General features: G+C 44.4%; 1 protein-coding gene across 2 annotated transcripts in view; it reads right to left on the minus strand.

The window, feature by feature from the left end:
• Window positions 1-212: 212 nt before the first annotated feature.
• The window catches only part of FRMPD2 (FERM and PDZ domain containing 2), a 132,082-nt gene continuing 105,346 nt past the window's right edge, over window positions 213-26,948 (minus strand). For both annotated transcript variants that reach the window (XM_054033323.1, XM_054033321.1), the window contains 6 exons: window positions 16,576-16,724; window positions 9,672-9,762; window positions 7,548-7,882; window positions 3,252-3,467; window positions 2,946-3,008; window positions 213-2,420 (listed from right to left, as the gene is read on the minus strand). In XM_054033323.1, coding sequence (XP_053889298.1) covers window positions 2,340-2,420; window positions 2,946-3,008; window positions 3,252-3,467; window positions 7,548-7,882; window positions 9,672-9,762; window positions 16,576-16,724 — 935 coding nt within the window. In that variant the 3' untranslated portion in view covers window positions 213-2,339. The remainder of the gene's footprint in view (window positions 2,421-2,945; window positions 3,009-3,251; window positions 3,468-7,547; window positions 7,883-9,671; window positions 9,763-16,575; window positions 16,725-26,948) is intronic.

Here is a 26,948-nt window from a genome sequence, read left to right on the forward strand (position 1 = left end):
CCTCCCTAGGTCACCTGTTCCACTGTTTGACTATCCTCAGAGCTAGAATGTTTCCTTCTAACCCCCAGGATTTAGAAGTTGTTTTATGCCCCAAGGCATGAGGGCTTATATCACTCCCAAACCTCTTGTTGCTAGTTTAAACTCTACTATTATTATATCTATTTCATAGCAAGAGACTGAAATGAAACGCAAGCCGGTTTTGTCAAACATCTCTTACTTTAATATCTCTGTAAAACAGGAAACATTTATATGTTCAAACAGCTGTAAAGATGATGCACGCGTAAAAAGTGGAGCAACACAGGTTACCACCAAGATTGTCTTTACAAATCCAATAGGTTTGTTCACAGCCATGTTTGTACAAAGTCCAAAACATTTCCATTGTGAAACTGGTTTAAATCAGTTTAGTACAAAAAGTGAATTGTGCATTAGGTTGTGCAATTTTATCTTACATAGCAATACATGTACAGTGCAGTAAATAAAACCAAAGTGAAAGGCCAAAACCCAATAGAGGTAACAAATTTATGAACACTTGGCTAACGATGCTTGACAAATCTGTGCAAATAACGGCTATTCTAGATGCAGCATGCAGAGAGTAAAACAAATTCATAATGCATGGAGAATAATGCTTTCTAGAAGGCTCAAACTCAGTTAATTCAAGATAGAACACCAGGTTCTGTTCTCATTTACAGCAGTGTAAATCTGGAGTTGCTCCACTAACTTAATAGGAGTTCTATCACTGTGACTGAATCAGCGTCTGGCTTACACTGTAAATTCTACTCCCGTTACTCTTGGGTAAACCCACTGGAGCTGGGGGCAGAAAGGAGAAATTGACATGGAATCTTAGAAGAACTTTATAAGGATGCATTTTTCTGAAAGTCAGATTTTAAATTGTATTTAATGCCATATTCCTCTTCCGCCATAAATCTATCACTCTGATCCATAATAAAATGAAACAAGAGTATTTATTATCTTGTAGCTTGCAGAGTGGCTTTGTATGCAAATATCTCTTAATATTACTACTGTCTTGAAGTCAAGGAAGCAGTTTTTATACACACATTGCTGTTAATATATTTCACCACTGTGTTGCCTATTTTTAACAAAAGGTAATCTTCTGTTGCATTGCTAATAATTCTACTTCCATAAATATAACCCTCTAGGCAAACGAGTTACAATAATATCATAGCAGTAGTTTGCAATTTACAAACATGAACAAATGAACCCCCACAATGCCCCAGGCTGTGAGGTAGGTAAGATATCCCAGAGAATTTTCCAGTTTAATGCAGATTTCAGTCTCATGGGATGAATTGGAGGAGAGGGGAAAGCAGGAGAGATTTGCTCAAACTGGAACTCTCAGAAAGTGAACCAGCTTTCACGAAAAAGTGTATAGTACAACAGAGCTATTTAATGTTGCTTAAGGACCAGATTCAACCCCCATGCCCCCAAATTCAATGGAGCTTTCCATCAACTTGAACTGGAGTTGGATCAGGCCCTAAATAAGGGACTATTAGATAGCAAATCAATGGGAAGGGAAGAATTGCACGTTTAGTGTGACAGTTCTATATACACACACTCACAGAGCTGGTTTAGTAATACTTTCCTTTTGACATGGGTACAGAATGAAAGGAGCTAATGATATCTACATAGCTGATATTGCTAGGGGAAAACCGCCATCCATTCCAATTGTTGGAGCTCTGCCTGCTCTGAAAGTAGCTCACTAGAGCTTTGGGGTCATGTCCTGCCATCAACTTATTTATGAAAACTTCCACCAATGGCAGTGGGCCCTAAAGCTAGAATGATGGCAGAAAATAGCTCTAAGTTGTTCAAACAACCAGAAGCAAATGAATTGGCACCCCCACTTGAGAGCATCACTGGGAGCAGAGAATATTGATTCAAAATACAGGAGCAAAAGTCTAGAGTGACATAGGAGAGACAACTGACCTTCAACTTGAAACAGTCATGGTCTCAGAGCTTCCTAGCTGCCCTTCCGATATTAAAGCTAACTGAATACAGCTGCAGTCCATGATAGGGTACGTTACTTCCTAGCCACCAGCCAAAGTCATTCTCCTGGCCACCAATATGCTGTTACGCAGAACATCCAAATTACTCTCTGAGGCAACTTATCAGTGATGCTGATCAATTCTCAAGCCAGTGAGCCAGCGTATAAATAATTTACCAACCTATTTTATGCTGGTTTAGAAATGCTTTAGAAATCAACATTTCCTAACACAGCGTGACAAGTGCACGCAGTACAGCGCCTGTCCATGCTGGTCTGACAGCCCGTTAGAATAAGTCTCAAGTAAGAGGGCGGTCTCCAAGATGAGTGGCAATAGCAGAGGTTCTTATTGGAGGAGATGGGATTCCATGGTTTCAATGTTCTGCAGCACTTGCAGCACTACTTCGTAGCAGAATAGGTACTGGTCCTGGACATGTGGAGAAAACAGCATGGAGTCACCCAGTTACATTCCGTAGACACATAGAAAAGACTGCCTGGCTTGGGAGCACATCTGTAACATGAATATAATCTAGGGCTGCATGAAACTTAGGGCTGCAAGAAACCCACTTTCTTGCATTCTGTCCTCCTTAGCCTTAAGGTCAGTGCTTAATTTCTAATGAAAGAGGTACTGGGGCTCAAGCAATTTTTTTACATTCAGAACTGATGCAGCAAGCCCAGAGGTGCTGGGGCTCTGAACTGCCGGGCCCAGAGGTGCCGGGGCTCTGATCTGCCAAGCCCAGCGGTGCCGAGGCTATGAACTGCCAAGCCTAGAGGTGGCGGGGCTCAGCCCTCGCAAGCCCTGGCACAAATTAAGCTCTGTTTATGGCCCCGATTCAGCAGAGAACTTGAGTACATATTTAAGTCTCATGAACTTCAATAGAAGTGAAGCATGTGCCTTGCTGAATCAGGGACGTTAGAAAAAGTTGGCCTGGTCTCAAGGTGGAGACCTTACCTTGGTCTGAATCATGCCAAATCGCTGATGCCTCAGCTCTCTCACTATCTGCTTGATGTTGAACTGTCAGGAGAGAACAGTGTTATTTCATTGCAGGCCAAGTTATTAAAAAGAATATGCTTGATGGGGAAGTGTAAGGTTGTTCCTTCCCTGCTTTAGTATTAATTATTGTCCCTACACTCAACAGGAATCAGAACTTAATACCATTTCCTTTCGAAAACTGACTTGAGTTGATTTACCCTGGGACGAATTGGTGTCCCTTCACAAATAAACCCATGGTAAATGATTTGGTTTAGATATACTCACACATAGATCTTTTTCAATGCAGCTCAGCAAAATATCAATACAAAGCAGAACCCCGCTCCTTCCAATCCCAGCGCTGCAGTGGGCCGTTATGGGGCCCGTCTGGTGAATTTTTCTCATGTAGCGAATGAATTTGACGAGATGCTCTATCAGTCTGGGAGTACCGTGATCTGGCCAAGTGGTAAACTGCAAGTGTTTTACGAAGCGTCTCTCTCCTGTCTGGAAAAGAGCAATCACCAATGTGAATTTCATTTAGGAGTTACTCCTGTAAAGTCAACGAGAAAACTAAGGACTGTGGCTTCCCACGTGGAATAAGCAATAAAGAAAAAGAGACTCTGCTTTCAAGACAGGTAGGGAGAGACTAGGATTAACCATTCTAAACAATCACAGAGACACTGTGGTGCTTTAATATTTTTAAGTGCTCTGAGATCCTCAGATAGGAAGGGCTATGAAAGTGCTACAAGTTATAACAAGCCATATCCTGAAGCTTTGTAAGGACTTTGGCCAAATGTTAAAAGTATTAAAATTTCAATTTCAAGTAATCATTTTTCCTTCCTGCTCAACAGGCATTTAATGTCTGATGTGCACTTCGATTTCCTCAGCAGTAATACATTGTTGCACCTGTATAAGTACCCTTGGGCTCGCCGAGGTTTCACACAGGCATTAAAGAAGAATAAATAGGCTTCCATGGGTCAGTGACTGATCTTCCTTATGCCAGTGTAAATGAGATCAGCTTCTTTGGCACAGTCTACTTCTCTTCATGGTTTGAGCATTGGGCATCTGCACTGATTTTGTAAATCTGGCCCGTAGTTCAAAGGTAATGAACTAAATGTGTTCACCAAGCGTACAAACAATTGCTAGGTAGAGATCTCTACTTCAGTGTTTTCCATAATACCTATCACTGTTAGCAGCCATAATGGACATCTTGGGATACTGAAGGCGTGGATAATGGGAATAGTGCTTTGGACAAAAGACCTTCATCAGAACCTTTACCCAGAACTCAAAATGAACCTTTTGGACTCAAAACTGTTCCATTAACTTCTGTCCACCCCATGGGATCCCTGCATCTCATGGTTCTGGCTAGGGCAGACAGTGAAATGTCCTGGGAAGACCACCCTAACTGTATTTCTATGCCAAATGGAAGCAGGACGGACTGGACATCTTGGCCAAGAGCCTGTTCTCATCCAGCAGATTCAGGAATCTCCAAACGTTTGGACATCACTAGAGCCCTACCAAATTCACAGTCCATTTTGGTCAATTTCACAGTCATAGGATTTGAAAAATCATAAATTTCATGATTTCAGCAATTTAAATCTGAAATTTCATGGTGTTGTAATGATAGGGGTCCTGACCGAAAAAGGAGTTGTGGAGGGTTGCAAAGGTATTGTAAGGGGGGGTTGTGGTACTGCTACCTTTACTTCTGTGCTGCTGCTGACAGTGGCACTATCTTCAGAGCTGGGCAGCTGGAGAGTGGCGCCTGAAGGCAGAGCCGCCACCAGCAGCAGCACAGAAGTAAGGATAGCATGGTATGGTATTGCCACCCTTACTTTTGCTCTGCTGCTGCTGGGGCGCTGCCTTCAGAGCTGGGCCCTCAGTCAGCAGCTGCCACTCTCAAGCCATCCAGCTCTGAAGGCAGTGCAGAAGTAAGGGTAGCAATATCGCAACCCCCCCTAAAATAACCTTGCGATCCCCCTGCAACTCCCCTTTGGGTCAAGACCCCCAATTTGAGAAACGCTGGTCTCCCCCATGAAATCTGTATAGTATAGGGCAGGGATCTCAAACTCAAATCACCACAAGAGCCACATGAGGACTAGTACATTGGCCCGAGGGCCGCATCACTGAAACCTTTTCATACAATGATACAAAAGTATAGTCAAAAATGAAAAAAATTAAGAGTAATATTGTATGCTATTAAAAGTCAGTGTATTAACTTTTTAAAAACTGTAATGCAAAAAGTCAGTGCTAATTTTGACAGTCATTTCATTTTTGGCCACTTAGCTGGCAGCATTTTGCATCAACCAGAGCATCAATATTAGATTTGGTATCCTGAGACTAAACCAATCTCAGTGTTGCTTGCAAATGTTTGTCAGTGAGCCTTAACCTTAACACAGATTTGTTAATCTTCATGGAAGAGAAGAACTGTTCATATATATCTGTACTTCCAAACATTGCCATTATCCTTGCGGAAGCAGAGAATAACATGGGAAATCTTTCTTGTGAAAGAAACTGGTAGAATTCTGGAATTCCAACATCTGTATACTTCTGCTTCAAAATGGTATCACACTAAAGCTCCACTAACACCATCTGCATTTCCTCTGCAACATTGTCAATTTCCACAGCAAATGGTGTGGAAAAAAGTTGAAAATGTGGTTCAAGTGCCTTGAAATCTTTAAACCGCACATCAAACTGTTTGCGTAAGTTAGAAATGATATCTGCATATTCTTTCAAGGATTTGGGTTCAACTTTTCCTAAGGAATTCAGAATCGAGAAATGGACCAAATTGCCAGCAGTCAGCTGTTTCCCTCACAAAGTAAGCTTGATTTTGAATGACTTACCACTGTCATACATCTATGGCTATCACCTGTTTTCTACCCTGAAGCTTCAAGTTCAGTGCATTCAGGTGATGAGTACATCTGTTCGAAAAGCAAGGTTGCCGATAAAAGTGGAATCAGCAAGCTATGGAACCTCCTTGTTTTTCATTTTCATGAAGGAATCAATTTCCTCGCTAAGAGCAAAAAAATGCTTCAAAACATTTCCATGACTCAGCCATCTAACTTCAGTGTGATACAGAAGTTCCCCACATTCGCTGTCCATACATTGACTTCAGTGGAGCCAGGATTTCACTCTAAACAATTAGGGACAAATCTGGCAAACTCCTGTTGAGACAGATCCTTTGAGGAGCTGAGCATGCCCAACTGGAATTTAGGATGTTCAGGTGGTACTTGGTGTATTGCAGGATGTTGCACAAGTGACATTTTTCCTGAGTAAAAATCCTGAATCTCAGGATTTGATATATGGTCAGCATTTAAAAAAATATATATAATAAAACAACAACTGGCCGACCTTTATAGCCTATAGGATTTCTATTTAAGTATGTACAATAGAGTACCTGAATTTGAATGTATCTTATTTAAGACACTGAAGTTAAGCCAATGCATGAATTTAATTTTAATTAATAAAAATCTTAGTATGTTTGCAGACAATTCATAAACAGGAAGAAGGCTATAATGACTGAATAGTTCACCCAACTCTGCTGTCAAACAAGCACCTTCTCCTGTTATAATGAGAGCATAAATGTCCCCGCATCTGCCTCTGGCCCCACCCCCACCTCACCCCTTCCATGAGGCCCCATCCCTGCCCTGCATCTTCCCACCCCTTCCACATCCCCATTCCAACCCCTACCCCAAAGTCCCCACACCAGCTCTGCCCCCTCCCTGCCCCTATTCCAACCCCTTCCCCAAATCCCCGCCCCGGTCCTCCTCTTCTCCACTTCCTTCCCTGAGCGCGCCGTGTCCCCGCTCCTCCCCCATCCCTCCTGGAAAGTCCTAAGCACCACCAAACAGCTGTTTGGCAGTGGGAAGCGCTAGGAGGTAGGCAGAGGAGCGGGGATACGGCACACTTGAGGGAGGACTGGGGGGAGGGGAGTTTGGCTGCCAATGGGTGCAGAGCACCCACTAATTTTTCCCTGTGGGTGCTCCAACCCCGGAGCACCCACAGAGTTGGCATCTATAGCAATCCACAGGAAATAACTCCGCGGGCTGCATGCATCCTGCGGTCGCGTGTTTGAGACCCCTGGTAAAAGCATGCAGAAGACCAGATTTCTCATCAGGAGACCAGATTTCACGGTCCGTGATCCATTTTTCATGACCGCGAATTTGGTAAGGCCCTAGACATCACACGTGGCTGCTTCTCTGAACTGAGTGTGGATTGCCCATCAGTGTAGCCAAAGAACCGCCCCCTCCCCCAACCACCACAGTTGTCCTTACTGAGGACACAGATTTATAAAGGTTCTAATCCGAGCACATCCTGCAAGTGCCCTCAACACCCACTGCCATTAAAGCCCTTCAGTCCCTGTCCTGAAAACTGCAGGGTCAGATCTACTGTTTCTGCACAGAGCTAAGGAAAAATCATCCACTCTATGTGCACTCGTATAATTCAGGTTTTGATAAAGCTGAAAAATAACCAGAAAATGCTACAGAAGAAACTTACTCAACGCTGCTCTAAATACTGCCAGGGAGATACAATACGTAGTGTCTGAGTCCCCCTCTTCAGGCATACAATAAAATATATTTAATTTACCTGCTTGTTAATTATTTCTATTATTCGGATGATAAAATATTCCAAGATCTGGCAGTTGTCCAGCCTCAGATGGAATTCACTGAGGTCTAGAGAGTCCTGTGGAGGTTCAGGCCAGTATCTGTGACACTTGACTTTTCCAAGCTCCACTTCTTTTGTCATCATGGCAATCACATCTGACTCATTCTCCCAAATCATTTGCCAGAAATCAGCCACAGTGCAAGGGAGAGGCCCTTGTGTTGAAATATAGAAATGTTCCTCTTCTCCAATATGCGTTCGGATGTAACTTGCATTAATATAGCCCCTGGTTGCTCCAAGAGGAACCCGTGTCGCATCATCTGGACAGAAAGAAAAAGTCCTCTGAAGTTTTGCTATTTCAGCTGGAGATCCAAATTCATGTCTCTATCTAGGATCTAAGGGGAGCTTGAATATCAAGCAGTTGAATGTTGTCTCAGTGATATTCATGGTGCATTTGGCTGGCCAAACAGCACTAATATCCCTGTTAGCAGGCAATTCCTACAATCGTATTACATGATTCATCTCTTCCTGCTAAGAACTATATTGTTTCTTTAATGCACTTCTGTCACAATCTGACAAGTCTTATAACAGGGTCCTATGGTAATAGTCCAAAACGCTGCAGCTCACCCTACTGTTACCTGAACCAGTACCATATGATACTGTAAAGTTTCTATAACACAGGGAACTTAAAAAACTTGTAATATTTCTCCAATATTACAGAACACTGCAATGCAACATATCCTGTATTTTTATTCCCATTGTTACAGATTACAAAGAGGTCGGTGTGTAAATGAAAATGGCATAATGCTCTATTAATAGTGAACATTCTGCTGTGGCAATCAAGTCTTCATTCCAGAAGCCAGCTCCGATTGGTTGTGAAACTTTTGTGCCTTGCTTGGATTGATCAATGGGGATTTGGGGTCTGCAGGTTGGATCAGAAAATATATGTTCTCTGATGCTTGGGAAAGTAGGAAAGAATTTTACCCCTTTTCAGGGGCCTCAATCATGCTAGGACAGAATTCCACTGTATCAGAGTCAGTTGACTGGCTTTAAAGCGCAGCCATTACAGTTAGGGTTAAATCTTCCTGTGCAAAATTTAGGAAGACATTCTATGGCAGGGGTGGGCAAACTTTTTGGCCCGAGGGCCAGATTGGGGTTGCAAAACTGTATGGAGGTCTGGGTATGGAAGGCTGTATCTCCCCAAACAGCCTGGCCCTCACCCCCTATCCACCCCCTCCCACTTCCCGCCCCCTGACTGCCCCCCTTAGAACTCCCAACCCATCCAACCCCCCCTGCTCCTTGTCCCCTAACTGCCCCCTCCCCATCCACACTCCCGCCCCCTGACAGGCTCCCCATGACTCCCACGCTTATCCAACCCCCCATTCCCCATCTCCTGATCGCCCCTCCCCCCCGATCCTCCACCCCATCCTCCCTGTCCCCTGACTGCCCCCCCAGGACTTCCCGCCCCTTATCCAAACCTCTGGCCCCGGCCCCCTTACCATGACACTCAGAGTTGCATGCCTGGCAGCCGTGCCACCTGACCGGAGCTAGACATGCTGCAGCGCTGCCCTGCAGGAGCGCGCAGCCCCACCGCCCAGAGCACTGCCCGCACGGCGGCATAGCTGTGGGGGAGTGGGGAGAGCAAGGGAGGGGCAGGGGGCTAGCCTCCTGGGCTGGGAGCTCAAGGGCCGGGCAGGACGATCCTGCGGGCCAGATGTGTCCCGCGGGCCAGATGTGTCCCGCGGGCCATAGTTTGCCCACCTCTGTTCTATGGAGACAGAGAAGGGACTAAATCCCACATTTCACCTCCCACCTCTCCTGCACGCCTGGGGACAATGTCTGGAGAATCTAGACAGCAGCAAATTCATTGGCCTTACTCTTGCCTTACTCCCAAAAATGCACTGTAGAGGGGAAGAGCAGGGGTCCAAACCTCCTGCATGAACCCCACCAATTCTACCCACTACCTGTGTACCAGATTCCAGTTTCTGGAGCCCACCATGACAAGAGGAGGGGCTGGATGCACCTGCTATAACTCAGCCTACCAGCTGTTTTCCTTGGCTCCCATGTATTCTTCAAGTGTTTTTAAGGTCTGTTAGTGTACTTGCTTACATGGAAGGATATCTCGGTATCTGTTTTTCTCCCGGTTTTCTGGCGCTTTCCCAACTTGGCAGCCATCGAGCGGTTTCATGTGTTCTAAAGCCTAGATCAAAGGTAGACAATCAAGACACTTCATTTCCTGCCTCCAAAGAAAAGCTGCAGGGTTAGCATTAGGACTCGCCATCAATGTATGTGACCTATGACTAGGAAACAGAGTTTTGTTTGGAATACACTCAATACGCCCTACTCTATATTTTCAGGTAGGACGGAGGCCCAAAAGCAAGGCACTTTCATTTCCCATCTTCTAAATACTTTGAGACCCCCAATGACATCCTTCAGCTCCCAAGAGTGAGTATTTCCAGGGATTTCCCATGAGATTTCAAACAAGGTCCTGAGCGCGAGTGTGATAAATGAAGGGGTGGGGGCTAGCTCCCTTTTATGGATACCCAGCCAGCCAGCAGCTATAAAATCCCCCTTAGTAGCTGTTCTCTAATTGCCCTACTTGTAAAGGGTTAAAAAGTCTCATTGCTATGCATAGGGAAAAGGAAGGGAGTTAGCACCTGGCCAAAAGAGCCAATGAGAAGGCTAGAACTTTTTAAAATTGAAAAAAGACTCCCCTTTGTCTGTCTGTCTGATGTTCTCCTGGGAGAGGCAGACAGGGCAGCAGCTATGCTGTAAGAAGCTTGGGCCAGGTATCAAAAAGTTATCAGTATCATACCTAGAAACTACTCATTTAAAACCCCAGATATGTAAGTAGATCAGGAAATGTCTAGGCAGGCACGATTAGGTTTAGCCATTTTATTTCGTTATGGCTTGTGGATTTCTCTGTGCTAACCCCAGGTGCTTTGGTTTTGCTTGTAACCTTTAAGATGGACCTCAAGAAAGCTATTCTTGGTGCTTAATCCTTGTAGTTGCTCTTTTAAAATCTAGCAATAGCCTGAGTTCCCAGATGTATTTTCTTTCTTCTTTTTTTTATTAATAAAATTTATCTTTAAGAACAGAATTGGATTTTTGTGTCTTAAGAGGTTTGTGCACATATTGATTAATTAGCTGGTCGCAACAGCTGATTTCCTTTTTTTCTCTTTCTCAGCTCTTCCCCGGGGGGGGGGGAGGTGAAAGGGCTTGAGGGTACCCTACAGGAAGAAATTCCCAAGTGCACCTTCCTGGGCTCTCAAAGGGGTTCTGCACTTGGGTGGTGCAGCATCTACCAATCCAAGGTCAGAGAAAAGCTGTAACCTTGGGAGTTTAATACAAGCCTGGAGTGGCCAGTATTAATTTTTAGAATCCTTGCAGGCCCCCATCTTCTGCACTCAAAGTGCCAGAGTGGGGAATCAGCCTTGACAACATGTCATTAAAGATCCTCTGACGTGTTAGTGAAGGGCGTGTTCATTCTGGTGTCTCGGCCACATTCCAGCATGGATAATAAACAAGCTCCTGACCTAAGAAACGCTTGTAGTTGCTAGCGCAGAGCAGGTGTCGCATTTCCACCCCAGTGGTGGCTGCATTTCAGTGATGGGGGGAGTGATATGTATAGGGCACAATTCAAAGGTAGGCAGTGTAATTTACGTGATCATAATTGTTTGTACGTAGGTATAAGGTTTAACTTGATATAACAGACACAATAAAGAACAGGAAGGTGTCAGTGAAAGTAGTTTCACTGACACCTTTTTACACTTTCTTGTTAGTTGCCTTTCCTGTTCTACGTCTTTAACGCCATGGCGAGAGTTACACCAACTTGCACTCCCCAATACCTACTTACACCCTATCAACTTATATGCTTATATGATAACTAGGGGTTATCAAACTTCTTTGATGCCCACCTGCAACTCCCTTCTGACAATAAAAATTACTACACAACTCCAGGAGGGGGGACTGAAGCTTGAGCCTGCCTGAGCCCCACCGTCCTGGGGTGGGGGGGCAAAGCCCAAGAGCTTCAGCCCTGGGCAAGGGGCCTGTAACCTGAGCCCCGCCACCCAGGGCCGAAGCCAAAGCCTGAGCTCTAATAAGGGTACCATGGGCCCAGGCCTCATTCAGACAAAATGCAAACTGGTTTTGAATGTGTGACTCAGGACTCAGCTGATAGCTGCTGTATAAAAAATGGAAACTAGGACAGATTACAAAGGATGAATATAGGCAAACAACACAGGAATGCAGGGGCAAGATTAGAAAGACAAAGGCACAAAATGAGCTCAAACTAGCTACAGGAATAAAGGGAAACAAGAAGACTTTTTATCAATACATTAGAAGCAAGAGGAAGACCAAAGACAGGGTAGGCCCACTGCTTAGTGAAGAGGGAGAAACAGTAACAGGAAACTTGGAAATGGCAGAGATGCTTAATGACTTCTTTGTTTCGGTCTTCACCGAAAAGTCTGAAGGAATGCCTAACATAGTGAATGCTAATGGGAAGGGGGTAGGTTTAGCAGATAAAATAAAAAAAGAACAAATTAAAAATCACTTAGAAAAGTTAAATGCCTGCAAGTCACCAGGGCCGGATGAAATGCATCCTAGAATACTCAAGGAGCTAATAGAGGAGGTATCTGAGCCTCTAGCTATTATCTTTGGAAAATCATGGGAGATGGGAGAGATTCCAGAAGACTGAAATGAGGGCAAATATAGTGCCCATCTATAAAAAGGGAAATAAAAACAACCCAGGAAACTACAGACCAGTTAGTTTAACTTCTGTTCCAGGGAAGATAATGGAGCAAGTAATTAAGGAAATCATCTGCAAACACTTGGAAGGTGGTAAGGTGATAGGGAACAGCCAGCATGGATTTGTGAAGAACAAATCATGTCAAACCAATCTGATAACTTTCTTTGATAGGATAACGAGCCTTGTGGATAAGGGTGAAGCTGTGGATGTGGTATACCTAGACTTTAGTAAGGCATTTGATACGGTCTCGCATGATATTCTTATCGATAAACTAGGCAAATACAATTTAGATGGGGCTACTATAAGGTGGGTGCATAACTGGCTGGATAACCGTACTCAGAGAGTTGTTATTAATGGTTCCCAATCCTGCTGGAAAGGCATAACGAGTGGAGTACCGCAGGGGTCTGTTTTGGGACCGGCTCTGTTCAATATCTTCATCAACAACTTAGATATTGACATAGAAAGTACGCTTATTAAGTTTGCGGATGATACCAAACTGGGAGGGATTGCAACTGCTTTGGAGGACAGGGTCATCATTCAAAATGATCTGGACAAATTGGAGAAATGGTCTGAGTTAAACAGGATGAAGTTTAACAAAGACAAATGCAAAGTGCTCCACTTAGGAAGAAAAAATCAGTTTCACACATACAGAATGGGAAGAGACTGTCTAGGAAGGGGTATGGCAGAAAGGGATCTAGGGGTTATAGTGGACCACAAGCTAAATATGAGTCAACAGTGTGATGCTGTTGCAAAAAAAGCAAACACCATTCTGGGATGTATTAACAGGTGTGTTGTGAGCAAGACACGAGAAGTCATTCTTCCGCTCTACTCTGCTCTGGTTAGGCCTCAGCTGGAGTATTGTGTCCAGTTCTGGGCACCGCATTTTAAAAAAGATGTGGAGAAATTGGAAAGGGTCCAGAGAAGAGCAACAAGAATGATTAAAGGTCTTGAGAACATGACCTATGAAGGAAGGCTGAAAGAATTGGGTTTGTTTAGTTTGGAAAAGAGAAGACTGAGAGGGGACATGATAGCAGTTTTCAGGTATTTAAAAGGGTGTCCTAAGGAGGAGGGAAAAAAACTTGTTCACCTTAGCCTCTAAGGATAGAACAAGAAGCAATGGGTTTAAACTGCAGCAAGGGAGGTCTAGGTTGGACATTAGGAAAAAGTTCCTAACTGTCAGGGTGGTTAAACACTGGAATAAATTGCCTAGGGAGCTTGTGGAATCTCCATCTCTGGAGATATTTATGAGTAGGTTAGATAAATGTCTATCAGGGATGGTCTAGACAGTATTTAGTCCTGCCATGTGGGCAGGGGACTGGACTCGATGACCTCTCGAGGTCCCTTCCAGTCCTAGAATCTATGAATCTATGACACTATGGCCAAGAGTGACCTAGGGCACCCTCCTGCCTGAGTCATTGATAGATAGGAACTTCAGAGGCTGTTGGGCTTGTGGGATGATTAGCAAACACTACACACTTCTGTCAAACACCTTTGTGTTGGTGGGATTTTGTTACTGGACGGCAAGAGCTGGACAGCAGGTAAAAGGAACAAAGGAACATATAAAATAGGAATTCCAAGGAGACCAAGGACAATTACCAGATTCTTCAGAGGAAGGTCCAACCTTGTAACAGACAATTATAGAATAACTTGTCTGTAAGGGAAGTTTATGCCTAGCCCCCATCGGTCAATGGTTGGCTTATGCTCTGAAGCAGGAGAGTTTATAACTTTTATCATTTTTATCCCAGCTACTGTAACTTTGCATGTTCTTATTATCCATAGAAATGTCTGATCGTCTTTTGAATTCACAGAATCATAGAACTGGAAGGGACCTTGAGAGGTCATCTAGTCCAGTCCCCTGCACTATGGCAGGACCAAGTATCATCTAGACCAGGGGTCGGCAACCTTTCAGAAGTGGTGTGCCGAGTCTTCATTTATTCACTCTAATTTAAGGTTTCGTGTGCTGGTAATACATTTTAACGTTTTTAGAAGGTCTCTTTCTATAATTCCATATTATATAACTAAACTATTGTATGTAAAGTAAAAAAGGTTTTCAAAATGTTTAAGAAGCGTCATTTAAAATTAAATTAAAATGCTGATCTTACGCCACCAGCCTGCTCAGCTCGCTGCCAGCCTGGGGTTCTGTTCACTTAGGCCAGCAGCGGGCTGATCAGGGCCTGCAGCTGGGACCCCAGACTTGGGGGGGGGGGTGTTTCAGGGTTCAGGGCAGAGGGCTGGGGGAGGGGGTTCAGGGCAGAAGGCTGGGGTGAGTGTGGGGGGGTTCAGAGATCAGGGCAGAGGGCTGGGGGGGATGCAGGGCAGAAGGCTGGGTGTGGGGGGGGTTGAAGGATCAGGTCAGAGGGCCGGAGGTTGGGGAGGGTGCAGGGCAGAAGGCTGGGTGTGTGTTGGGCTGTGGGGGGTTCAGGGCAGAAGGCTGGGGGGGTGCAGAGCAGAAGGCTGGGTGTGTGTTGGGATGTGGGGGGTTCAGGGCAGAGGGCTGGGGGTGTGTGGAGTTCAGGGCAGAGGGCTGAGTGTGTGTATGGGGTTCAGGGCAGAGGGCTGGGGGTGTGTGGAGTTCAGGGCAGAGGGCTGAGTGTGTGTATGGGGTTCAGGGCAGAGGGCTGTGTGTGTGTGGGGGGGTGCAGGACAGAAGGCTGGGGGTGTGTGGGGTTCAGGGCAGAGAGATGGGGCTGGGGGGGTGTAGGGCAGAAGGCTGGGTGAGTGTTGGAGTGGGGGGGTTCAGGGCAGAGGGCTGGGGGCATGGGGGGTGCAAGGCAGAAGGCTGAGTGTGTGGGGGGGTTCAGGGCAGAGGGATGGGGCTGTGGGGTTGCAGGGCAGAAGGCTGGGTGTGTGTTGGGGTGGGGGGATTCAGGGCAGAGGGGTGGGGGGTGAAGGGCAGAAGGCTGGGGTGCTCAGCTCATGGGGGTGCTCCCAGCCCCTTGCCCTGAGTGGCTCATGTCAGGGGACTGGAAGGGATATGCCTGTTCCAGCCCCTTCCCTCAGGCTCCGTCCCTACCTCTCTGCATCCTCTAGGGAGCTGTGCGCACGCTGCCGCTCTTCCCCCTCCCCCTCGCTAGGGCCATCAGCTGATCGGCGCAGGGAGGGGTGGGAGGAGGGGCCGGAAAGCACCATGCTGGGGGAAGAAGCGGGGGATGGGGGAAGCTTGGCTGCCGCAGAACCAAGTTTCTGCCTCCTGCCCCTGCAGGGGAGAGCGGTGGGCGGGGGAGCTGGGGGCCGGGACTGCGGCAGGGAGCTGCGTGCCTCTCAGAATCGGCTCGTGTGCCGTGTTTGGCACGCGTGCCGTAGGTTGCCAACCCCTGATCTAGACCATCCCTGACAGGTGTTTGTCTAAATGGCTCTTAAAAATTTCCAATGACAGAGATTCCACAATCTCTCTAGGCAATTTATTCCAGTGCTTAACCACCCTGACAGTTAGGAAGTTTTTCCTAATGTCCAACCTAAACCTCCCTTGCTGAATTTAAGCCCATTGCTTCTTGTCCTTTCCTCAGAGGTTAAGAACAATTATTTCCCCTCCTCCTTGTAACAACCTTTTATGTACTTGAACACATTTATCATGTCTCCTCTCAGTCTTCTCTTTTCCAGACTAAACAAACCCAATTTTTTCAATCTTCCCTCATAGGTCATGTTTTTTAGACCTTTAATCATTTTTATTGCTCTTCTCTGGACTTTCTCTAATTTGTTCCCATCTTTCTGTGAAGCTTTTGGCCTCAATGGTCTCTTGTAGCAATGAGTTCCACCGGTCAATCATGCATTGTGTAACAAAGTATTTCCTTTGATCGATTTCTAATCCTGCTCCCTGGGAGCATAGTCAGGAATTCTTCAGTCTGATGCCACCCCTGGAATCCCCCCAACACAACAGCACATCAGATCTGAGAGTGCTCTGCCAAAAAGTTAATACACCTAAGGTGATTCCCAGTTGTGTCAGTTGGAGATGTACAAATACCCACTAGCCAATAGAGTCTAGGGACATAGGGAAAAGGCCATCAAGGTGACTGAGCCCTCCCCTGCATGGAAAGAGGGAGAGCTGCATGTGGAAGATCTCCTCTGAGCACAGATCATGGGTCATAGTCTAGCTGGGAGTGATTCCCTGACCCAATGGAGTCAGAAAGGAGCACCCGCACCCACAGATCTCTCCTCCAACCAGTGGGGATGTGCTAATCCTTGAGAGATTGGGTTTTTTCACATACAACTCACTTTCCCAGCTGTGCCAAACACTTAGGCCTACAAAAGTCAAGCAGCACATCTCACCACAAACTCTTTCAGGATCTCTTGCTCTTCAATCTGCCTCCGAAGGCTCTGGATCAGAACTCTGAGACGAGACCTCAGATCTACCCCAGTCAGCGATGGCATAATGTGAGTCAGCTGAGTCAGCTCGTCTTCAGAAACAAGTGTTCTGCCTAGGCATTGACAACAAAGAGGGAATGAGTTTAATTTTTGTAGTGCAATGCGCACACACTGCTGGCTTTGAAAAGGAGGGGATTGCTAGTCTTCAGTGCCTTTTGCCACCTACTTTTTGGAAGCAGAATCCAGAAGCAGTTTCTCAACCTCGTTTATGTTCCCAGCTGACACAAGCATAAGTCAAAACCCTGTATCTAAACCCCCAAATTTCATGGAAGCTGGATCTTGAGCCAAACACTGCAGCTCATGGCCACGTGCAGTGGCTAAACACAGCCTAGACTAAATACAATGTTACTGCAGAACTGTATACTTCAATGCCTGCTTAAACTGGTGCAAAAGACTCCACCCACATCTTCACTGTAAATCCTCCACTTTCTACAGCAGGGGTCAGCAACCTTTCAGAAGTGGTGTGCTGAGTCTTCATTTATTCACTCTAATTTAAGGCTTCACGTGCCAGTCATACATTTTAACATTTTTTAGAAGGTCTCTCTATAAGTCTATATATTATACAACCAAACTACTGTTATATGTAAAGTAAACAAGGTTTTCAAAATGTTTCAGAAGCTTTATTTAAAATTAAATTAAAATGCAAATCTTATCAGTTTAGTGTGATCCTTGCCCTTGCTTTTCCTTGCTGAGCTTTCCAATGTCTAGTATTTGGATACTTTAAGCTGCACACAGGCTTCTGAGTGATTAGTTGTTAACCAGCTGGCAGGAGGTCAGCGACTGGAACCCCAGATCGGCAGCTGAGGTGAGTGGAGCTGGTGGCTGGTATGGCTGAGCAGGGCCTGGACCCTGACCGGCAGGGGGCCTGCATTGAAACTCCAATCGGAAGCAAGGTGAGTGAGGCTGCGGCAGGGACCCCGTCTAGCAAGGGGCCAGCAGCCGGAACCCCAGAGCAGCAATTGAGCGGCTCAGCCCACCACCGCTCTGGGGTTTCGGCCGCTGGCTCCTGCCAGCTGGGGTCTCGGCCCGCTTCCAGCCTGGGGTTCCTTCAGGCCAGACTCGAAGCGGAGCCAGAAGCGGGCGCTGAGTGGGACCGGCAGTGGGACCCCGGCTGGCAGGAGCCAGCGGCGGAAACAGCTGAGCGGCTCAGCCCGCCGCATGCCATCAAAAATCGGCTCGCATGCCACCTTTGGCATGCGTGCCATAGGTTGCCGATCCCTGTTCTACAGATTAGTGTGGTCACTTTCCTGGTTCTAGCAATAATCACCGTACATTAACTTTTTTCCCCAAATCAGGAAATATATCATGTTCTATTTTTACCTTTCCCTCCCGCTCAAGGACTTACAATTTTTCAGCAAGTTGGCTGCACCAAAGCAAAGATGAATTTTTATTGGTTGTAGCCCTACCTGAGATAGGTGTCTCAATTTGAGACTGTGGTCTATTGAGCACATGGGTAAATGGTTAAAAAACCTGCATAAATGTCAAATATTCTTACATGAAACACTGCTAGGTCAATGGAATATGAAGACTCACATTTGGTCTATTTGAACTCTCGTGCGACAATACAGTGAGTCTATGTTCAGACCGTTGGTGACACTGGAACCAGAGATGCTGAGGTGAGTTACTCTGCGGCTTGTCTTTATGAATATGGTCTGCATATACTGAAATTGAGGGACCCTGCCTTGATTTGACCTAATATTTCAAGGCTAGGTCATGACTTGGACTAAGCACCTGTGCTGGGGAGTAAATACCGTTTACACTTCTGTGTGTGACCTAGGGTCTAGATACACAGAAGTTAGTAGTTGCTGAATGCTCATTTACTGTCCTAGCCCAGACCAAGGGAGAGGGCAGTAGGCAGGGAAGACTTAGACATCTGTGTCTAGTGGTATATGAGGCAACTCATTTTTCCCATTGCTGTCAGTCTGGAGTAAGGTATTTGACTCTATCGTAAATTGTCTCCATGATGGCAGCAGCCTTTTCAACTGTCCTGCCATAGGTCATTCCTTGTCCTCCCCACGTTCTCTTCCTTCCAGGTGGAAACCAGTCTAAGATATACCTTGTTTTTCTGCCATGGGATGGCCTGATGACACAGAAGCCATCTCTGTCTAATTACTGAGTCTGCTGACTCGTGCAGCACAGCACTTCCACATTGGTCACACAATTTCTCCAACAAATTCGTCTCAAACAATACTGGTGACATGCTGTGATACAGGAGGGCCAGGGAGCAGTGGGAAGTGGTAGAAGGGAAGTATATAAACCCTAGGTTAATTAAGGCGTGGTTCCCTGTAGACTAGGGAGGGTTGCTACAGGATAATTGGAGCACCTGTAATCAATTAAGGCCCTGTTAGAAACCTAATAAAACCCCCTGCTTCAGGCAGTCAGGGGGAAGGAGGAAGGAGAGAGGACTGGAGCTTGGAGGTGTGCTGTTAGACTTGGAGGAACAGAAAACTGGAGTAAGGGAGACCCTGCCCCAGCAGGGGAGGGATATTCCCTCCCCCAGCATTTAAGGACTGAAGGTACCCCACCCAAGGGAGAAGAAGGTAAGAGCCTGCAGGGGTTGAGAGGGGCTGGGACTCAGAGTGAGGAGCAAACCCAGACCCCTCCCCCACTTCCCTCCTTTACCACCTTCCTGGGCCACTAGTGGGGCCCTCGGTGCCACAAGAGCAGGGGTAAGGGGTGGTATTTTAGCCTCCATACTATATCGACCATCTTGTCACACATGCATTCAGTTCGCTGTTGTGTACTCCCACTAGCTGCCATGTTTGAGGCATACAGTAGTGTTGAAAGGGCAATAGCGTTATATCGCCTCCTCTGACTCTTCCAGATGCTTGATAAATGGGTAAAGCATCCAAAAGCTTTACTGATTCTTGACTTCACTTCTTCAGCAAGCTGGCCTTCAGCAGATATTGCACTTCCTTGATAGACAAAGTCATCCACTCCTTTGTACTCTTATCACTCTGCCTGCATTGACAGCATTCTCTCCTATCTCCCTGGCCTTGGTCTTCTGCTTACTGATACAAAATTCCACTTTAACAGTATCTGCTTTTATGCTCATAAAAAATCTTTTCATTCCATCCAAGTTGGTAGCCAATATCACTAGATCATCTGCAAAACTGAAGTCTCACAGCTCATCTCTTGCCCAAGCAATGCCCACGTTCTCGGCAGCAGCCATCACTTTTCTCATCACACAGTCTATGACAATGCAGAAGAGAAGCGGGGGGTCATACGCAACCTTGCCTTACACTAGAAACTATCTTAAACCATTTGGCGTCTCTGCTTTGTGTCCAGATGCAGCACAAAGTTTTTAATCAAAGTAATAATCTTTGCTGGAATTCCCTATTGTCTCAGGATCTTCCAGTAGGCGTCTCTGTGGACACTATCAAATGCTTTCATAAAATCAAGTGGGCAGGAAATGGATGGTGTTTTGGCTATGTGCCCCTATGCACCAGTCGACAGAGCTGAGCCTGCACAGGGCGTGTCGTACTCTGCTGCTGGTGAAAACCATCCATCAGCAAATTACTGCTTCTGCAGAGGAAAGGGAAGCTGAGTGGAAACTGCACCTTACAGCAGTGTCTGAGATACTCCTGGAGTGGCGCAGCTAGGAGTCTAAGGGCTAGTCTACACTACCGGCCCAGATCAGCAGGTAGAAATCGATCTCTCGGGGATCGATTTATCACATCTCATGTGGACGGATAAATCGATCCCCGAATCGACGCGCGTACTCCCACCTTGTCAGGAGGAGTAAACGCCGTCGACGGAGGAGCCACGGCGGTCGATTTGCCGCCATCCTCACAGCAGGGTAAGTCGAATAGGATACGTCGAATTCAGCTACGCTATTCACGTAGCTGAATTTGCGTATCTTAAATCGATCCCCCCCCCCCCCAGTGTAGACCTAGCCTAAGGGACCAGTAGGTCAAAGTGCACTAGGGAACTTTTAGTGTGTGGTAGCAGGGTCCACACGGACAGTTAGCGCATGGCATGCTAGTGCACTGTAAATTTACATCCCAGCTTGCAATCAACTAAGTGTTCATCTAACAAGCCCTCAATCATCACCATCCCTTGCTCAAGGTATTCTTCTGTATTTGGCATAGGAGCAATTGAACTTCTCACAAGACAGATAAGGCTGAGTCCTGCTGTGACTAGGGAGTCTTCTGAGGCCTTTGGAGACAGGTTCAGCCCCTAATGCACCAAAGGATTTAACTTCAGTGCATGAGCAGTCCCATTGATTTCAAGGAGATTACTCACACGCATAAAATGAAGCATATGTTTAAGTGTTGGCAGGACCAAGACCTTAAATTAGAATTGGTTCTTTCCCCCTTTCTTTGTTTCCTTCAGTAGTCCCTGTTTGTGTTTTTGGATCAAGTTTTCTGCAAGATCTTCCGGTCCTCTTGTAACCCTGAGCATTAAAAGGCCAGTATGAATTTTGTAGCATTGTACTGGAATTCATTTCAGTGCTTCTCCACACTTTGTGTGATATTATCTTTCAGGTGAATTACTGTATTTATCCTTGGAAACGAATTTAAAATTAAGATGAAAAAATTAGTGCATAATTTGTAACTCTTCCATGGTGCCCATAGAACCTTCCCTTTTGCATTAAATAAATCATAAATGTAATAATTCACTTGGAGTCTTTAAAGTAAGACTGGATGTCCTTTTAAAAGAACTGCCCAGAGGTTCTGCTAGGGTATTCACCTCCGCAGCAGGAAATAATAATTCCCTGCACTGCAGGAATCAATGATGAGATTCTCTGGCTTGTGTTATACATAAGGTCAGACTAATTGATCTAATAGTCCCTTCTGGCCTTAACCTCTATTACATCTCTTTCAGCAAAACAATGTATAGAACTGGCTAGTGTGAATGTGTACCACTGCCCTCTAATGGACAAAATCATGATTGCAAGTCGAGGTGATTAAATAGGGCAGTGTTTCCCAAACGGTGTTCCGCGGAACACGATGTGAATAGGTGTTCCGTGAAAGAATCATAATTAAAAAAAAAGGGTCTTTAAATTTTTTTAAATTTTAAATTTGGCATATTTGAAGCGTAGTTTACAACTTTTTGAATGACTATAATTTAACATAAAACTCTTTTTCCAGTTATTGATAGATCTCGTATTGAATATCATGGCGTAAAGAGAACGTGGCACACAAGCATGTTGACGTCTACCCCTTTCGGGCACGTTTCAGTTAGTGACGTTGTACCCCTTCCGCTCGAGGCTGCGCGAACTGCAGTGGTATGCACACACCATTCTCTTTATGCCATGTTGAATATAACATTCACTCAACATGTTCAAAGCTGTGGGTCTTTACCGTGTGTGCAATAAGTACAACTAAACTAGCTTTGCTTGAAACAATATAAATATTTGTGACAAACAAAATTTGACAAAAATCAGTATTTCTAAATATTGTTACTAAACCTAATTACCATGAATTTGTGGCTAAAAGAAGGAACTTTGAAATGAAAAGCAAGTTCTTCTGGTACTCCAACTGTGGCCGAAATAAACGAGCAAAATATTGTGACACTTCAAAGTGAGGATGAACAATCGCAGTCTTTTGTTGCCGAAAAATCTGTTAGTACTAGTGAGTTATCCAAGGTGAAAGAATTTCCATTGAAGTATATCAAAAAACAAGAAGAAGCAGGTGTTAAAAGACCATAATGAAAGTATGATGAAAGTTATTTGTCTTTCGGTTTTACGTGTGTTGGAAATAAAGATGTTCCTGATGCGCAGTGTGTCGTGTGCAACAAAATACTAGCAAACAGTTCATTGGCTCCTGCTAAACTTCATAGGCATTTGGAAACGAAGCATGCTGAATACAAAGACAAAGATATAATATTTTTCAAGAGCAAACGTGACTCCTTTGAAATTGTAAACTTTCGACGATTAAAATTGCTAAAACAGACAACAAAAGTGCAACAGAGGCATCTTATTGAGTAAGTTACTGTATATCGCTTGCCGGAGAAGCTCACACTATTGGAGAAACGCTTATCAAGCCTTGAGCAAAAGATATTGTAACGTGCATGTTGAGCGAACAGTCTGGTTAAAAAAATTGCTGCTGTACAGTTGTCAAATAATACTGTTGCACACCGTATTAAAGATCTTGCTGATGACATAGAAAAAGAGCTAGTTTGCTGACTGAAAATTTGCCATGAGTATTCATTGCAGCTAGATGAGTCCACTGACGTTTCAGGACTTGCTGTGCTACTAGTATTTGTCCGATATAGATTTAACAATATTATTGAAGAGGACCTGCTCTTATGTGAATCTCTGCAAAGCAACACAACTGAAGAAGAAATATTCAATTGCATCAACAATTTTATCAGAAAGTATGAAATTAGTTGGGGAAAATGTATTGATGTATGTACTGATGGTGCTCGGGCAATGATCGGGAAGATGAAGGGAGCTGTAACGCGAATCATAAGTGTGGCACCAGAAAGCAGTAAGGGCCATTGTGTTCTACACAGACAAGCACTTGCAGTTAAAAAAATACCAGCATATCGGAAAATTGTGCTTGATAAAGCAGTACAAATTATCAATTTTGTCAAATCTCGACCACTTCAATACAGGTTATTTAAAATTTTGAGTGAGGAAATGGGTAGTCAGCACAAAGCACTTCTTTTACATACGGAAGTGAGGTGGCTATCCAGAGGAAAAGTGCTTGTGAGGCTTTTTGAGCTTCGTAATGAACTACTGGTATTCTTCACTTCAGATAATTCAGGACAAAAATGTAATGACTGTCTGACAAATTCCTCATGGCTAATGAGACTTGCGTATCTTGCAGATATTTTTGCAAAATTAAATGAAATTAATCTGTCACTGCAAGGAAAGAATGACCATTTTTACTACAATGGATAAAATTTCGTTGTTAAAAAAGAAACAGGAATTCTGGGCATCTTCTGTAGAACAGAATAACTTTGATTGCTTCCCTACAGTCCATGAATTTCTGTCTGAAATAAATTCTACAGTCCATGAAGAAGTTTCTAGCACCATTTTATAGCACTTATGTGACTTGCAGGCCTCTTAATTAGAATATTTTCCTACAACTACTGATGATGATGTTTGGGTTCGAAATCCGTTTGTAATTACAGCCAAACCAGTCGGCTTTACTGTGCACGATTATGAAAGCCTAATTGACTTAATTTCTGACTCTGATTTGAAACAAAAGTTTAAGGATCTTCCGCTTAATAATTTTTGGAGCAGCTTAATAGAAGAGTACCCTAATGTGGCTAAACGTGCAGTTCAAGTGCTCCTTCCTTTTGCTACAACTTATTTGTGTGAGACGGATTTTTGTATTATACTGCAACAAAAAACAAATATAGGAATAGACTTGATGCTGCGCATGAGGATTCAACTTTCCAGCATTATTCCTAATATTAAGCAGAAACACCAATCCCATTAAATCCAGATTTGTATTTCTGTTTATAAAAATAGATTTTCCTAGTAAAAATCTAATTTGTTTGGTGTTTGTGTATATATAAAAACATTTTTTTTAAGTAGAACACTGTTTTTAATTTTGACTCTTGCACTTGATTTTTGTACTACTTTATACGCGCTTTCCAGTTAGAAATTGTTAGTTCAAGTTATTTTAAATTTGTATTTTTGTTTTGTTTTATAAAATAAAATATATTTGAGCATAAATAACACAATTTTTTATTTGAAAACCAAACGACTAGAAAATAATATTATAAGTGTTCCGTAATAGGCTAAAAAGTGTTCCGTGGCCAAAAAAGTTTGGGAAACACTGAAATAGGGTATAACTGAATTTGTTCAACAACCTATCAGAAGCCTGCATCCCAAGAAAGGGGAAAAAATTCATAGGCAGCAACTGTAGACCAAGCTGGATGAGCAAGCATCTCAGAGAGGTGATTAAGAAAAAGCAGAAAGCCTACAAGGAGTGGAAGATGGGAGGGATTAGCAAGGAAAGCTACTTTACTGAGGTCAGAACATGTAGGGATAAAGTGAGAAAGGCCAAAAGCCATGTAGAAAGGGAATTAAATTTCCCCGTGCAAAGGGAATTAAAACCAATAGTAAAAGATTCTATAGCCATATAAATAAGAAGAAAACAAAGAAAGAAGTGGGACTGCTAAACACTGAGGATGGAGTGGAGGTTAAGGGTAATCTAGGCATGGCCCAATATCTAAACAAATACTTTGCCTCAGTCTTTAATGAGGCTAATGAGCAGCTTAGGGATAATGGTAGGATGACAAATGGGAATGAGGATATGGAGGTAGATATTACCACATCCGAGGTAGAAGCCAAACTCGAACAGCTTAATGGGACTAAATCGAGGGGCCCAGATAATCTTCATCTAAGAATATTAAAGGAACTGGTACATGAAATTGCAAGCCCATTAGCAAGAATTTTTAATGAATCTGTAAACTCAGGGGTTGTACTGTATGACTGGAGAAGTGCTAACATAGTTCCTATTTTTAAGAAAGGGAAAAAAAATGATCCGGGTAACTACAGGCCTGTTAATTTGACATCTGTAGTATGCAAAGTCTTAGAAAAAATTCTGAAGGAGAAAGTAGTTAAAAACATTGAGGTCAATGGTAATTGGGACAAAATACAACATAGTTTTACAAAAGGTGGATCGTGCCAAACCAACCTGATCTCCTTCTTTGAAAAGGTAACAGATTTCTTAGACAAAGGAAACGCAGTGGATCTAATTTACCTCGATTTCAGTAAGGCATTTGATATGGTTCCACATGGGGAATTATTAACTAAATTGGAAAAGATGGGGATCAATATGAAAATTGAAAGATGGATAAGGAACTGGTTAAAGGGGAGACTACAACAGGTCATACTGAAAGGTGAACTGTCATGCTGGAGGGAGGTTACTAGAGGAGTTCCTCAGGGATCGGTTTTGGGACCAATCTTATTTAATCTTTTTATTACTGACTTTGGCACAAAGAGTGGGAATGTGCTAATAAAATCTGTGGATGACACAAAGCTGGGAGGTATTGCCAATACAGAGAAGGACCAGGATATCATACAGGAAGATCTGGATGAGCTTGTAAACTGGAGTAATAGTAATAGGATGAAATTTAATAGTGAAAAGTGCAAGGTCATGCCTTTAGGGATTAATAAGAAGAATTTTTGTTATAAGCTGGGGATGAATCAGTTGGAAGTAACAGAGGAGGAAAAGGACCTCGGAGTATTAGTTGATCACAGGATGACTATGAGCCGCCAACGTGATATGGACGTGAAAAAAGCTAATGCGGTCTTGGGATGCATCAGGCGAGGTATTTCCAGTAGAGATAAGGAGGTGTTAGTACTGTTATACAAGGCACTGGTGAGACCTCATCTGGAATACTGTGTGCAGTTCTGGTCTCCCATGCTTAAGAAGGATGAATTCAAACTAGAACAGGTACAGAGAAGGGCTACTAGGATGATCTGAGGAATGGAAAACCTGTCTTATGAAAGGAGACTCAAAGAGCTTGGCCTATTTAGCCTAACCAAAAGAAGGCTGAGGGGAGATATGATTGCTCTCTATAAATATATCAGAGGGATAAATACCAGGGAGGGAGAGGAATTATTTAAGATCAGTACCAATGTGGACACAAGAACAAATGGATATAAACTGGCCATCAGGAAGTTTAGACTTGAAATTAAACGAAGGTTTCTAACCATCAGAGGAGTGAAGTTCTGGAACAGCCTTCCAAGGGGAGCAGTGGAGGCAAAAGACATATCTGGCTTCAAGACTAAGTTTGATAAGTTTATGGAGGGGATGGTATGATGGGATAGCTTAATTTGGGCAATTAATTGATCTTTGACTATTAGCGGTAAATATGCCCAATGGCCAGTGATGGGATGTTAGATGTGGTGGGATCTGAGTTACTAAAGAGAATTCTTTCCTGGGTGTCTGGCTGGTGAGTCTTGCCCACAAGCTCAGGGTTTAGCTGATCGCCATATTTGGGGTCGGAAAGGAATTTTCTTCCAGGGCAGACTGGCAGAGGTCCTGGGCATTTATTGCCTTCCTCTGCAGCGTGCTGCACAGGTCACTTGCTGGAGGATTCTCTGCACCTTGAATTCTTTAAACCACGAATTGAAGACTTCAATAGCTCAAACATAGGTTAGGGCAGTGGTTCCCAAACTTGTTCCGCCGCTTGTGCAGGGAAAGCCCCTGGCGGGCCGGTTTGTTTACCTGCCGTGTCCGCAGGTTCGGCCGATCGTGGCTCCCAGTGACCGCGGTTCGCTGCTCCGGGCCAATGGGAGCTGCTGGAAGCAGCGGCCAGTATGTCCCTCAGCCCATGCCACTTCCAACAGCTCTGATTGGCCTGGA

This window comes from Malaclemys terrapin, chromosome 7 (genome assembly GCF_027887155.1).
Source record: "Malaclemys terrapin pileata isolate rMalTer1 chromosome 7, rMalTer1.hap1, whole genome shotgun sequence".
Taxonomy (NCBI): Eukaryota; Metazoa; Chordata; order Testudines; family Emydidae; genus Malaclemys; species Malaclemys terrapin.